Below are 15281 nucleotides of genomic sequence, written 5' to 3' on the forward strand. Positions count from 1 at the left end.
TGCTGTAAGTTTGGTCGCTGACTCCAGACCCCCGTGTCCCTGGGGGGTGGTGTTCTGTCCTGGGTAGACAGTGTGCTCCCGGTGCACCTGTCAATCCTCCACAATGTTGTATCACTAGTGTTGGGATCACACAGGCATCAGTGCAGTGCTACCCTATCCCAACACCGACCCATACACCTGCCCACCCACACCAGCTCCCGCTAACACCCTCCCTCCATTCGACAGTGCTCATTCTTGCCCCATATCTCTGTCCCTCCTGTGCCCACACAACCCGTCATGTCGGCGCTCCCCCGACTCTGGCCTCCTGCTCTGCGCCGAATTTCATCGCTGCACCTCGGCTGACACTGCCTTCTGTTGCCCAGGCCCCGAGCTCTGCAATTCCTCCATTGGCTCCTCCACCACTCTGAGAGCATGCGTAAGACCTCTCAGATTGACCCCACTTTCCTTCAGCTGCCCTGTGCTCCTTGTATTGGCTTTGGTGATGGTCCTGCAAGATTGGTGGGAGGTGTTGCCCATTCGCAAGTGCAGATGACCCTCTGAATCAGCCGCTCCAGCTGCCCTGCCACCTCCATGTTCCATTTCCCTCGATTCTGTTAATGCTCACAGGCAGACGGGGTGGTGAAGGTGGCATTTGGCACACTGGCCTTCATCAGTCAGGGCACTGAGGACAGGAGTCGTAAAATTATACTGCAGTTGTACGAGATGTTGGTGAGGCCTCATCTGGAGTATTGTGTTCAGTTTTGGTCGCCCTGCTATAGGAAAGATGTCATGAAACTGGAAAGGGTGCAGAGAAGATTTACATGGATGTTCCCAGGACCCAAGGGACTGAGTTATAGGGAGAGGTTGGACAGTCTAGGACTTTATTCCTTGGAATGTAGGAGACTGAGGGGTGATCTTATTGGAGGTGTATGAAATCATGCAGGGCATAGATAGGGTGAATGCACTCAGTCTATTGCCCAGGGAAGGGGAATTAAAACTAGAGGACTTAGGTTTAAGGTGAGAGGGGAAAGATTTAAAAAGGACCTGAGGGGCAACTTTTTCACGCAGTGTGGTGCGTACATGGAACAAGCTGCCAGAGGAAGTGGTTGAGGCAGGTACATTAACAACACTTAACAGCCATTTGGACAGGTGGTTTAGAAAGATACGGGCCAGACGCGGGCAAATGGGACTAGCTTAGATGGGAATCTTGGTCACCATGGACCAGTTGGGCCGAAGGGCCTGTTTCCAAGCTGTATGACTCTATGATGCCCAACACTGAGCTTCCACAGCCCTCCAGGGTCAAGAGGTACAAAGATTTGCCACTCTTGGTGAGGAAATTTCTCATCCCTGTCCTAAACCGCTGTGTCCCTATTCCGAGACTGTGGCTCCTGGTCCTCGGCCCCTCAGCCAGGGGAAACATCTCCATTTGCAGTACCTCGGCACATGGCAACAATAAACCAATTCCAATAAACTCAAGGCCCAGTGACCCTCCAACAGTAGATTTATTCATTCACACAGTATAAAAATAGTCCCGTAGATTTCAGTCTGTGCCACACTCAGTGCTCCATGGGCATGGATTAAATTGGAGGGGGTGGCAGCAGTGAGGGGCTTCAGCTGGATGCCTGGAAGTGGTCAGACACTATCCGTGTGATCCTGCTGACCTTGGCTGGGTGGCAGATGGCGTCTCGGATCCGCTCCCTGTTGCTGTGCAGGATCTGGCTGATGGCGAACTCGTTCTCCTGACCGATGTCCGTCAGCCGCAAGTCACACTCCAGGAGGGTCCTGTTCATGGCCAGTCCCTCCAGCAGCTGCTTCCCGCCCTCCTGATGGGAAGAACAGGAAAACTCATGGAATTGGGCTATAGCAGCGTGCAGTCAGGTTACATGCATGGCCTCAGCTAACGAGGTGGAGATACGAGTTGGAATCCCACTGCGGGATTTAAACTGAGGCAGGAAAATAGGGCTGGACACGGTCATCGACAGTGTCGGTGAAAGTACCGGATTGTTGGAAATTCCCATCGGGTTCACCCATGTTCTTCAGGAAAGGGAATCTGCCATCCTGACGCCACCTGCCACAGCAACAGAAGGAGATAGGAGCAGGAATAGGCCACTCAGCCCCTCAATCCTGACCCTTCAATATGATCACGCTGAGCTGCCTCATCTCCTCTTCTATTGCCCAGAGCCTCAGTGAGTTATAGACACACACAGGCCCCTTGTCCCACCAAGTCCACAGCAACCTTTAAACACTCAATTCCCTAATCTTTCAAAAAATTATCTCCATCCTCTTTAAATCTCGTCCCAGTGATCCATCCTCCACAACCGCTGGGGCAGAGAATTCGGGAGATTCGCCACCCTCCATGAGAAGAAATTCCTGCACACCTCGGTTTTAATTGATCACCAAGGTGACTGACGAGGGCAGGGTGGTAGATGTTGTCTACATAGACTTCAGTATGGCTTTTGACAAGGTTCCGCCTGGTAGGCTGGTCTGGAAGGTGAGGTCACATGGGATCCAGGGTGAATTAGCCAACTGGATACAAAACTAGCTTGGTGGAAGGAGGCAGAGGGTGGTAGTGGAGGGTTGTTATTCAGACTGGAGGCCTGTGACCAGCGGTGTGTCATAGGGATCGGTGCTGGGTCTGCTGTCATTTGTCATGTACATTAATGATTCGGATGAGAATATAGATGGCACAGTTAGTAAATTTGTGGAAGACACCAAAATTACTGGTGTGGTGGACAGTGAAATTGGCTGCTTAAGGTTACAACGGGATCTAGATCAACTGGGAAAGTGGGCAAGGGAATGGCAGATGGAATTTAACTTGGACCAAGTGCAAAGTGATACATCTTGGCATCTTGGAAAGTTAAACCAGGGCAGGACTAACACAGTGAGTGACAGGGCCTTGGGGAGCGTTGTAGAACAGGGAGACCGAGGGTACAGGTACATAGTTCCTTGGAAGTGGCAACACAGGTAGAGAGGGTGGTGAAGAAGGCGTTTGGCACGCTGGCTGTCATTGAACGGGGCACTGAGTACAGGATTTGGGCATCATGTTACAGCTGTCACAGACGTCAGTGAGATCGCACCTGGAGCACTGTGTGCAGTTCTGGTCACCACACTATAGGAAGGATGTGATTAAGCTAGGGAGGGTGCAGAAATGATTCACAAGGATGTTACCGGGACTGGAGGGCTCGAGCTATAAGGAGAAACTGGATAGACTGGGACTCATTTTCCTGGAGTGAAGGAGGCTGAGGGGTGACTTTATGGAGGTTTATAAAATCATGAGGGGCATGGATAAGGTGAATGGTCACAGTCTTTTCCCCAGGGTAGGGGAGTCTAGAACTAGAGGGCAGAGATTTAAGGTGGGTGGGGGGGGAATTTAAAGGGGACCTGAGGGGCAACTTTTTCCACACGGGGCAGTGGGTGTAGGGAACGAGCTACCAGAGGAAGTGGTCGAGGCAGGTACAATTACAACATTTAAGCGACATTTGGACAGGTACATGGATAGGAAAGGTTTAGAGGGATACGGGCCAAATGCAGGCAAATGGGACTAGCTCTGGTAGGCAACTTGGTCAGCACGGACGAGTTGGGCCAAAGGGCCTGTTTCTGTGAAGTATCACTCTCTGGCCTTTTAATTATGTCCCCTCATTTGAACACAAGAAGCTGAGAGCAGGAGTTGGCCACCAGGTCCCTCAAACCTGCCCCATCATTCAGTGTGACCATGGCTGATCTGTGCTGGCCTCAACTTCTCCTCTGTGCCACTTTCCATGGCCCTTGCACCTCATTGTCTGCCTGTACTCCACTTTCTCTGTAACAACGTACTCTGCATTCTGTTTTCCTTTTGTACTACCTCGATGTACTTATGCGTGGAACGTCCTGCCTGGATGGCACGCAAACAAAGTTTTTGCTGTATCTCGGTACATGTGACAATAATAAACAAATACCATCCAATCCCATGTTATTCTCCCCACTGTCCCATTGACTCCCTCCTGTCCCAACACTTACCCAGACACTGGGGACAATTTACAGTGGCCCATGAACATACCGACCCGCACGCCTTTGGGACGTGGGAGGGAACCGGAGCACCCGGGGGAAACCCACGTGGTCACAGGGAGAACGTGCAGACTCCACACAGACAGCGCCAGAGGTGGGGATTGAACCTGGATTGTTATATCTCTGGATGCTGGGGAATGAGAAGGCGCAGGGATGGGTGGGGAAACGTACAAAGCCCAGGATGACCCGTGATATCGAGTGGGGAACACCTTCTCCTGCTCCTACTTCCACTGCCCTCAGTCTACAAGAAACATTGGTCAAGGAAAACCCCCCCAACACCAACAACCTCATCCACCAAAGGCCAGGGGCAGCAGGTGTTGGAAATAGGTCCCACTCACCTCCCCAGCAGTTCCCCTAGCATAACGCTATTACAGCTCCAGCGACCCGGGTTCAAATCCCGCCGCTGTCTGTAAGGAGTTTGTACGTTCTCCCCGTGTCAGCGTGGGTTTCCTCTGGGTGCTCCGGTTTCCTCCCACATTCCAAAGATGTATGGGTTAGGAAGTTGTGGGCATAATATGCTGGCGCCGGAAACGTGGCAACACTTGTGGGCTGCCCCCAGAACACTCAACGCAACAGATGCATTTCACTGTGTGTTTCATTGTACATGTGACTAATGAAGAAATCTTGTCTTATCCAACTCAAGCACCATCCTGACCTGGAGAGATGTCACTGGGTCCAAACCCTGGGACTCCCTCCCCACCACCCTGCAGGAGCACCTTCACCAGAGGGTTGGCAGCGGCTCATCCCCACCTCCTTACGGGCAGTTAGCAAGGTCTGGGCAGTTAGCAAGGTCTGGGCATTGGCCGCTGCTCCCTTGGGTGACAGTCCAGCAGGGAGGGCTTTGAGCAAGGCCCAGATGATGGGGCTGGGAGGGGACGTGGCAGTCGGCCCCGTGGGTCAGGGTGGAGACCGAGGAGGGTCGGCAGGCCTAACCCAGAAAACATAGAACAATACACCACAATACAGGCCCTTCAGACCGCAATGTTGTGCTGACCTTTAAACCTCGCCTAAGACTATCTAACCCCTTCCTCCCACATATCCCTCTATTTTAAATTCCTCGATATGCTTATCTAGCAATCTCTTGAATTTGACCAATGTGCTCCACCACCACCCCAGGAAGTGCATTCCATGCCCCAACCACTCTCTGGGTAAAAAACCTTCCTCTGATATCTCCCTTGAACTTCCCACCCATTACTTTAAAGCCATGCCCTCTTGTATTGAGCATTGGTGCCCTGGGAAAGAGGCGCTGGCTGTCCACTCTATCTATTCCTCTTAATATTTTGCACACCTCTATCATGTCTCCTCTCATCCTCCTCCTCTCCAAAGAGTAAAGCCCTAGCTCCCTTAGTCTCTCCTCATAATGCATCCTCTCCAAACCAGGCAGCATCCTGGTAAATCTCCTCTGCACCCTTTCCAACGCTTCCACATCCTTCCTGTGATGAGGCGACCAGAACTGGACACAGTACTCTAAGTGTGGTTGAACCAGAGTTTTATAGAGCTGCATCATTACCTCGCGGCTCTTAAACTCGATCCCTCGACTTATGAATGCTAACATCCCATCAGCTTTCTTAACTACCCTATCCACCTGTGAGGCAACTTTCAGTGATCTATGGATATGGACCCCCAGATCCCTCTGCTCCTCCACACTACCAAGAATCCTGCCATTAACTTTGTACGCCACCTTGGAGTTTGTCCTTCTAAAGTGTACCACCTCACACTTCTCTGGATTGAACTCCATCTGCCACTTCTCAGCCTAGCTCTGCATCCTATCAATATCCCTCTGCAATCTTTGACAATCCTCTACACTATCCACAACACCACCAACCTTTGTGTCGTCTGCAAACTTGCCAACCCACCCTTCTACCCCCTCATCCAAGTCATTAATGTTGATGCTCATGGGATCTCGGACACACAGCTCACCCTAACCACTCCTCTACTGACCGGGCCAATGTTATTGCAGGAGAGGTTGATGGACTTGAGGGTTTGATTCCTCATCAGGACCTCGGAGATGACCACGGCCACGTGCTCCGACACCTCATTGCTGGCCAAGTTGATGTCTTCCACCGAGGACTTCACCAGGGCTCGGGCTATGGCTTCTCCACCCTCGTCGCCAATTCGGTTGAGCCGCAGGTTGAGGGATCGGAGTGTGGAGAAGCGGCGGACCTTGTAGGAGATGGCTTTGGCTCCGAAGGCGGCGATCTGGTTGTTGCACAGGTTGACCGTCTCCAGCTTGGACTTGAGCAGGAGCTTGGCCAAGGCCTTGGAGCCGTTGTCGCCAATCAGGTTGTGGGACAGGTCCAGTTCCATCAGCGAGGGGTGGTTCAGGAGGTACTTGACCAGCACCCGCAACTGTTCATCATCGATCCTGTTCCGGGGCAGCCTGAGCACCTTCAGGCTCTTGCAGGCATGGATGGCCTTTGCCAGGGAGAAGCAGTCTTGGTAGGTGAACTGGAATATGTTCCATTGGAAGTTCATGCCACAGTCCCTCACCCCGTAGGTCACCGAGAGCTCCTCCAGGAACGGCAGCTTGCTCAGCAGGATGCTGAAGTCAAAGTGGTCCATGGAGGGGCCATCACTTTCGCTCCCCGTGTCCGACGCCTCATCGTCCAGCTTCTCGGCTGTCTGCTTGACAGGGGGCAGGAGCTGGCCAATGTCCAACCTCTTTACGTAGTTCCTGCACAGCGGGATCAGCTCCAGTACCACCTTCACGTCGGTGGTGTCAGGGACAAAGTACTCGATGACGTTCTTCAGCAGGCGCTCGAAGAACATGTGCTTCCAGCTCCCTCCGTGCAGCGAGGCGTCACACACTTGCCAACACTCCAGGCAGCACCTGCGCCAGTAGCCCTCGTCGCTGACCAGGTTGGCCGTCACCTGCAGGGGGATGTTGGTGGAGATCCTGGCCAGCACCTTGCGCCTGCTCTTCTCCGGGAGCTCGTTCAGCAGTGGGTGCGCTGTGGTGTGAGTGAGGGGAAGCCAGTGAGTACATAAGGCCGGACCAGAGCACTGCCTGCGCCGCAGTCACAACACTCATCCTAGGCACCTTCAGCCACAGCCCAGCACCTCACACACACCTCCCTCAGTCCTTTCCACACTCAGCCCCTCCAACCTCACAAAACCTCACCGTCCCCATTGCACTGCCTCTCGCCATTTCACACACACATTCAAACCCTCACACACCCTCACACATACACACCCACACCTTCAAACCCTCACACACACACCTTCAAACCCTCACGCACGCACACACCCACACACACCTGCAAACCCTCACGCACGCACACCTGCAAACCCTCACGCACGCACACACCCACACGCACCTGCAAACCCTCACGCACGCACACACCCACACGCACCTTCAAACCCTCACGCACGCACACACCCACACGCACCTTCAAACCCTCACGCACGCACACACGCACCTTCAAACCCTCACGCACGCACACACGCACCTTCAAACCCTCACGCACGCACGCACCCACACGCACCTTCAAACCCTCACGCACGCACGCACCCACACGCACCTTCAAACCCTCACGCACGCACGCACCCACACGCACCTTCAAACCCTCACGCACGCACACACACCCTCACACATACACACACACCCTCACACATACACACACACCCTCACACATACACCTTCAAACCCTCACACACCCACACACACCTTCACACATACACACCCTCACACACACCTTCAAACCCTCACACACACCCTCACACATATACACACACTCACATACACACACACCCGCACACAGACCCTCACACACACACAGACACCCTCACACACACCTCTCACTCACCTTGCTCCATCCCACACACAGTGTAACACACTCACACTCCCTCACACTTTCTCAGTGATAGGAGGCAGAAGGTTATGGTGGAAGGTAGTTTCTGGGACTGGAGGCTCATGACTGGTGGTGTTCCCCAGAGCTTGGTGCTGGGCCCATTGCAGTTTGTCATCTATGTCAATGATCTGGATGAGAGTGTACAAGGCAGGGTTAGTAAGTTTGCAGGTGACACTAAACTTATGTTGTAGACAATGAAGAAGGTTATCAAAAATTACAGGGGGACCTCGATCAGCTGAGTAAGTGGGCCGAGGAAATGGCAAATGAGTTTAATTCTGGTAAGTATGACGTGTATTTTGGGAAGTCAAACCCGGTTAGGACTTTCACAGTGAACAGCAGGGCCCAGGGGAGTGTTGTAGAATAGAAGGACAAGTACTTGGTTCCTTGACAGTGGAGTCACAGGTAGACAGGGTGGTGAAGAAGGCTTTTGGCACACTGGCCTTCATCAGTCAGGGCACTGAATATAGGAGTTAAGATATTGTGTTGCAGTTGTACAGGATGTTGGTGAGGTCGCATTTGGAATATTGTGTTCCGGTTTGGTCAGCCTGCTATAGGAACAATACCATTAAGCTGGAAAGAGTATAGAAAAGATTTACAAGGATGTTGCCAGGACTTGAGGGAGTGGGTTGTAGGGAGAGGTTGAGCAGGCTTGGGCTTTATTCATTGGAGAATGGGAGACTGAGGGATGATCTTATAGAGGTGTATAAAATCCTGAGGGGCAGGGTGAACGCACACGGTCTTTTCCCTAGGGTTGGGGAATCAAGAACTAGAGGGCACAGGTTTAAGGTGAGGGGGAGAGATTTAATAGGAGTCTGAAGGGCAACTTTTTCACCCAGAGAGTGGTCTGTATATGGAATGAGCTGGCAGTTGAGGCGGGTACATTAACAACATTGAAAAGACATTTAGGCAGGTACGTGGATAGGAAAGGTTTAGAGGGATATGGGCCAAACGCAGGCAAATGGGACTAGCTTAGGTGGTCAGCATGGACCAGTTGGGCCAAAGGGCCTGTTTCCGTGCTGTATGACTCTATGACTCAGAGGGTGCCGAGTTGAGGAATTCTCTGTCCCAGAGAGCTGTGCAGGAGTTATGGAACACGTTCAAGGGGGAGACAGAGGGGGCTTGGACTGTAGATGAGCTGAGGGTTCTGGGGAACAGGCAGGAAAGTGGGGCTGAGGCTGAGGCTGAGGTTGCCTTGGCCAGAACCTCTCTGAAGCGTCTGCCCCACACTGACCTACCGGCAAAGTTCTGCACGATGTGGTCGATGCAGAGGTTGGTGAGCGGCTGGACGGTGGCCAGGGCCCACTCGGTGTCCTCGGCGATGATCCTCCTCATCCTCCTGGGGTCAGCTGCCGGATTTGGCCCCGAGTACTTGGTGACCCATGGGTTGGAGATCATGGTTGCAGTCATAAGTGGGGGGGGGGGGGGGGGAGGGGGGGGCCGTGTCTACGACAGAGGCCTGGAGCGTGGGGGAAGTGAGCTGAAGAGGGAACAGCGCAGTTAGAGGGAGCATGGAGCAAAGCGTGCCCACAATTTTGTGCACTCTTTCCAGCTAAATAGTATCCTTAACAGTATCCTTCTATGCCGTGCCTATTTGTGTTGGTCTAAATGCCTCTTGAGCTCAGTGAGTGACTCCCCCACCTCCTCTGGCAGTGATACCAACCACTCTCTGTGCAAACATCTCTCCCCTCAGATCCCCTCTCACCTTAACCCTGTGCCCTCCATAAATGCTGATCCTCTGCATCCCCCTCCCTCAGTGACCCAACCCCATCTCCTCCCCTCCATCCCTCCTCTCCCCCTCCTCCCTCCCACCTCCCTCCCTCCACCCCTCTCCCCTCCCTTCCCTCCCCTTACACCCTCCCCTTCCCATCTCCCCTTCCCCCTCCCTCCCCTCTCCCCTTTCCCCCCTCCCTCCCCTCCCCCTCCCTCCCTCCTCCACCCCGCTCCCACTCCCCCTCCCTCCTCCACCCCACTCCCCCTCTCCCCCTCCCTCCCCCCCTCCACCCCGCTCCCCCTCCCCCTCCCTCCTCCACCCCACTCCCCCTCTCCCCCTCCCTCCCCCCTCCCCCTCCCTCTCCCCTCTCCCCTTCCTTCCCCCTCCCCCCCTCCCTCTCCCCCCTCCCCCACTCCTCCCCCCCTCCCTCCCCCCCCCCTCCCCCCTCTCCCTCCCCCCCCCCTCCCCCCTCTCCCTCCCCCCCCCCTCCCCCCTCTCCCTCCCCCCTCCTCCCTCTCCCCCTCCCTCCTCTCCCCCTCCCTCCTCTCCCCCTCCCTCTCCCCTCCCCCCCCTCCCTCTCCCCCTCCCCCCTCCCTCTCCCCCTCCCCCCTCCCTCCCTCTCCCCCTCCCCCCTCCCCCCTCTCCCCCTCCCCCCTCCCTCCCTCTCCCCCCCCTCTCCCCCTCCCCCTCTCCCCCTCCCCCTCTCCCCCTCCCCCTCCCTCCCTCCTCCACCCCACTCCCCCTCTCCCCCTCCCTCCCCCCCTCCCCCTCTCCCCTTCCCTCCCCCCCTCCCCCTCTCCCCTTCCCTCCCCCCCTCCCCTTCCCTCCCCCCCTCCCCCTCTCCCCTCTCCCCTTCCCTCCCCCCCCTCTCCCCTTCCCTCCCCCCCTCCCCCTCTCCCCTTCCCTCCCCCCCTCCCCCTCTCCCCTTCCCTCCCCCCCTCCCCCTCTCCCCTTCCTTCCCCCTCCCTCTCCCCCCTCCCCCACTCCTCCCCCCCTCCCTCCCCCTCCCCCCCTCCCCCACCCCCTCCTCCCCCACCCCCTCCCTCCCCCACCCCCACTCCCCCCCTCCCTCCCCCCTCTCCCTCCCCCTCCCTCCCTCTCCCTCCCTCTCCTCCCCCACCCCCTCCCTCCCCCTCCCCCACTCCCCCCCTCCCTCCCCCACTCCCCCCCTCCCTCCCCCCTCTCCCTCCCCCTCCCTCCCTCTCCCTCCCTCTCACCCCTCCCTCTCCCCCTCTCCCCCCCTCCCCCCTCCCTCCCCCCTCCCCTCCCCCTCCCCCCTCCCTCCCTCTCCCCCTCTCCCCCTCCCTCTCCCCCCTCCCTCCCTCCCCCCCTCACTCTCCCCCCTCCCTCTCTCTCCCCCTCCCTCTCCCCCCTCCCTCTCTCTCCCCCTCCCTCTCCCCCCTCCCTCCCTCTCCCCCCCCTCTCCCCCTCCCCCCCTCCTCTCCCTGCCCCCCTCCCCCCCTCTCCCTCCCCCCCTCCCCCCCTCTCCCTCCCCCCCTCCCTCCCTCTCCCTCCCCCCCTCTCCCTCTCCCTCCCCCCCCTCTCCCCCTCTCCCCCTCTCCCTCCCCCCCTCCCTCCCTCTCCCCGCCTCCCTCCCTCTCCCTCCCCCCTCCCTCCCTCTCCCTCCCTCTCCCTCCCCCCCTCCCTCCCTCTCCCTCCCTCTCCCTCCCCCCTCTCTCCCTCCCTCTCCCTCCCCCCTCTCTCCCTCCCTCTCCCTCCCCCCCTCTCCCTCCCCCCCCTCCCTCTCCCTCCCCCCTCCCTCTTCCCTCCCCCCCTCCCTCCCTCCCCCCTCCCTCCCTCTCCCTCCTCCCCTCCCTCCCTCCCTCCCTCCCCCTTCCCCCCCCTCCCTCCCCCTCTCCCTTCCCCCCTCCCTCCCTCTCCCTCCCCCTCCCTCCCCCCTCCCTCCCCCTTCCCCCCTCCCTCCCTCTCCCTCCCCCCCTCCCTCCCTCTCCCTCCCCCCCTCCCTCCCTCTCCCTCCCCCCTCCCTCCCTCTCCCTCCCCCCTCCCTCCCTCTCCCTCCCCCCTCCTCCCTCTCCCTCTCCCTCCCCCCCTCCCTCCCTCTCCCTCTCCCTCTCCCTCTCCCTCCCCCCCTCCCGCCCCCCTCCCTCCCCCCTCTCCCTCCCCCCCTCCTCCCTCTCCCTCCCCCCCTCCCTCCCTCTCCCTCCCCCCCTCCCTCCCTCTCCCTCCCTCCCTCCCCCTCCCCCCCTCCCTCCCTCCCCCTCACCCCCCTCCCTCCCTCCCCCCTCCCCCCCCTCCCTCCCTCCCCTCCCCCCCCTCCCTCCCTCTCCCTCCCCCCCTCCCTCCCTCTCCCTCCCCCCCTCCCTCCCGCTCCCTCCCCCCCTCCCTCTCCCTCCCCTCTCCCCCCTCCCCTCCCCCTCCCTCCCTCCCTCCCCCTCCCTCCCTCCCCTCTCCCCCCCCCTCCCTCCTCCCCCCCCCCCTCCTCCCCCTCCCTCCCCCCCTCCCCCCCTCCCTCCCCCCCTCCCTCCCCCCCCCTCCCCCCCTCCCTCCCCCTCCCTCCCCCCCTCCCCTCCCCCCCTCCCTCCCCCCCCCTCCCCCTCCTCCCCCTCCCTCCCCCCTCCCCCCTCCCCCCCCTCTCCCCTCCCCCCCTCTCCCTCCCCCTCTCCCCCTCCCCCCCCTCTCCCTCCCCCCCTCCCCCCCTCCCTCCTCCCTCTCCCTCCCCCTCCCTCTCCCATCCCCCTCACCTCCCCCTCCCCCTCCCCTCCCTCACCCCTCCCCCCTCCCTCCCTCCCCCTCCCCCCCTCCCCCCACCCCCCCCCCCCCCACCCCCCCCCCCCCCACCCCCACTCCCCCCCCCCCCCCCCCTCTCCCCCCCCCTCCCTCCCCCTCCCTCCCTCTCCTCCCCCCCCCCTCCCTCCCCCCTCCCCCACTCCCCCCCTCCCTCCCCCACTCCCCCCCTCCCTCCCCCCTCTCCCTCCCCCTCCCTCCCTCTCCCTCCCTCTCACCCCTCCCTCTCCCCCTCTCCCCCCCTCCCCCCTCCCTCCCCCCTCCCCTCCCCCTCCCCCCTCCCTCCCTCTCCCCCTCTCCCCCTCCCTCTCCCCCCTCCCTCCCTCCCCCCCTCACTCTCCCCCCTCCCTCTCTCTCCCCCTCCCTCTCCCCCCTCCCTCTCTCTCCCCCTCCCTCTCCCCCCTCCCTCCCTCTCCCCCCCCTCTCCCCCTCCCCCCCTCCCTCTCCCTGCCCCCCTCCCCCCCTCTCCCTCCCCCCCTCCCCCCCTCTCCCTCCCCCCTCCCTCCCTCTCCCTCCCCCCCTCTCCCTCTCCCTCCCCCCCCTCTCCCCCTCTCCCCCTCTCCCTCCCCCCCTCCCTCACTCTCCCTCCCCGCCTCCCTCACTCTCCCTCCCCCCCTCCCTCCCTCTCCCTCCCTCTCCCTCCCCCCCTCCCTCCCTCTCCCTCCCTCTCCCTCCTCCCTCTCTCCCTCCCTCTCCCTCCCCCCTCTCTCCCTCCCTCTCCCTCCCCCCCTCTCCCTCCCCCCCCCCTCCCTCTCCCTCCCCCTCCCTCTTCCCTCCCCCCCTCCCTCCCTCCCCCCTCCCTCCCTCTCCCTCCTCCCTCCCCCCTCCCTCCCTCCCTCCCTCCCCCTTCCCCCCCCTCCCTCCCCCTCTCCCTTCCCCCCTCCCTCCCTCTCCCTCCCCCTCCCTCCCCCCTCCCTCCCCCTTCCCCCCTCCCTCCCTCTCCCTCCCCCCTCCCCCCTCCCCCTCCCTCCCTCTCCTCCCCCCTCCCTCCCTCTCCCTCCCCCCTCCCTCCCTCTCCCTCCCCCCTCCCTCCCTCTCCCTCCCCCCTCCCTCCCTCTCCCTCTCCCTCCCCCCCTCCCTCCCTCTCCCTCTCCCTCTCCCTCTCCCTCCCCCCCTCCCTCCCCCCCTCCCTCCCCCCTCCCTCCCCCCCTCCCTCCCTCTCCCTCCCCCCCTCCCTCCCTCTCCTCCCCCCCTCCCTCCCTCTCCCTCCCCCCTCCCTCCCTCCCCCTCCCCCCCTCCCTCCCTCCCCCTCCCCCCCTCCCTCCCCCCCCCTCCCCCCCTCCCTCCCTCCCCCTCCCCCCCTCCCTCCCTCTCCCTCCCCCCCTCCCTCCCTCTCCCTCCCCCCCTCCCTCCCTCCCTCTCCCCCCCTCCCTCCCTCCCTCTCCCCCCCCTCCCTCCCCCCCTCCCTCCCTCCCTCTCCCCCCCCCTCCCTCCCTCTCCCCCCCCCTCCCTCTCCCTCCCTCCCTCCCTCCCTCCCTCTCCCCCCCCCTCCCTCTCCCCCCCCCTCCCTCTCCCTCCCCCCCTCCCCCCCCCTCCCCCCCTCCCTCCCCCTCCCTCCCCCCTCCCCCCTCCCTCCCCCCCTCCCTCCCCCCCTCCCTCCCCTCCCTCTCCCCTCTCCCCCCTCCCCCTCCCCCTCTCCCCCTCCCCCCCTCTCCCTCCCCCTCTCCCCCTCTCCCCCTCCCCCCTCCTCCCTCCCCCACTCCCCCCTCCCTCTCCCTCTCCCTCCCCCTCCCTCTCCCTCCCCCTCCCTCTCCCTCCCCCTCCCTCCCCCTCCCCCTCCCTCCCTCCCCCTCCCCCTCCCTCCCTCCCCCTCCCCCCTCCCTCCCTCCTCCCTCCCCCCTCCCTCCCTCCCCCTCCCCCCTCCCTCCCCCCTCCCTCCCTCCCCCTCCCCCCTCCCTCCCCCCCTCCCTCTCCCTCCCCTCCCTCCCCTCCCTCCCCCTCCCCCACTCCCCCCTCCCTCCCTCTCCCTCCCCCTCCCTCCCCCCCCTCCCCCCCCTCCTCCCCTCCCTCCCCCTCCCCCTCCCCCCCCTCCCTCCCCCTCCCCCCCTCCCTCCCCCTCCCCCTCCCCCCCTCCCTCCCTCCCCCCCCTCCCTCCCTCCCCCTCCCCCTCCCCCTCCCCCTCCCCCCCTCCCTCCCCCTCCCCCTCCCCCCCCCCTCCCTCCCTCCCCTCCCTCCCCCTCCCTCCCCCTCCCTCCCTCTCCCTCCCCCTCCCTCCCCCTCCCTCCCTCTCCCTCTCCCCCTCCCTCCCTCTCCCTCTCCCCCTCCCTCCCTCCGCCCCCCCCCCCCCCCCCCGAAGCCCAGGGCCCACTCACCTGTCTCCGAGGATGTTGCCTGTACACTGGGCCTTGTTGACGTTGCTAAGGACAACGGTTTCCCCACCGGCTCTCTGTCGGTCATTGGCCGAATCGATATGACCCCGCCCTTCCCGACTTGCTGCCCGCCCACTGGTCGCCCGATCGCTGTCAGTCATCGACGGCCCCGCGCACTATGCCAGCGGGGGCTGTCAGTCAAATCAGAGCCCGCCCGCCGTTGCCAGGCAGCATCCAGCGATGCCGCACGATGATTGGTCCCTGAGAGCAGAGTGGGAAATGCCGGAAGAGCTGCACAGTTCGGGCAGGGTGAAGGTGTCTGGTCCATTCATCAGTGGTGGGGAAGGGCGTTGGGCTGCAGCAGTGGGAGGGTGGAGAGGGTAGAGGATGCAGAGGATGGGGAGGATGCAGAGGATGGGGAGGGTGCAGAGGACAGGGGGGGGTGCAGAGGACGGGGGGGGTGCAGAGGACAGGGGGGGGTGCAGAGGACGGGGGGGTGCAGAGGACGGGGGGGGAGTGCAGAGGACGGGGGGGGAGTGCAGAGGACGGGGGGGGAGTGCAGAGGACGGGGGGGTGCAGAGGACGGGGGGGTGCAGAGGACGGGGAGGGTGCAGAGGACGGGGGGGGGAGTGCAGAGGACGG

The 15281-nt window shown here is 61.7% G+C and overlaps 2 protein-coding genes across 2 annotated transcripts; one reads left to right on the plus strand and one right to left on the minus strand.

Moving 5' to 3' along the window:
- Positions 1-1463: 1463 nt before the first annotated feature.
- On the minus strand, positions 1464-9351 carry tcte1 (t-complex-associated-testis-expressed 1). The gene is made up of 3 exons (XM_052024961.1): positions 9110-9351; positions 5965-6974; positions 1464-1802 (listed from the first exon to the last, which is right to left on the minus strand). Exons 1-3 carry the CDS (start codon positions 9279-9281, stop codon positions 1590-1592), a joined length of 1395 nt encoding a protein of 464 aa, XP_051880921.1. The 5' UTR covers positions 9282-9351; the 3' UTR covers positions 1464-1589.
- Positions 9352-12006: 2655 nt separating this feature from the next.
- LOC127575531 (uncharacterized) lies at positions 12007-14893 on the plus strand (the record flags this gene model as incomplete). The annotated part of the gene is given in 4 exon segments (XM_052025463.1): positions 12007-12471; positions 13209-13394; positions 13396-13788; positions 14693-14893. Coding segments are annotated over 4 exon segments (1245 nt in total), but the record flags the coding sequence as incomplete, so codon positions are not given.
- Positions 14894-15281: the final 388 nt, after the last annotated feature.

This window comes from Pristis pectinata, chromosome 10 (genome assembly GCF_009764475.1).
Source record: "Pristis pectinata isolate sPriPec2 chromosome 10, sPriPec2.1.pri, whole genome shotgun sequence".
In the NCBI taxonomy this organism is placed as follows: Eukaryota; Metazoa; Chordata; class Chondrichthyes; order Rhinopristiformes; family Pristidae; genus Pristis; species Pristis pectinata.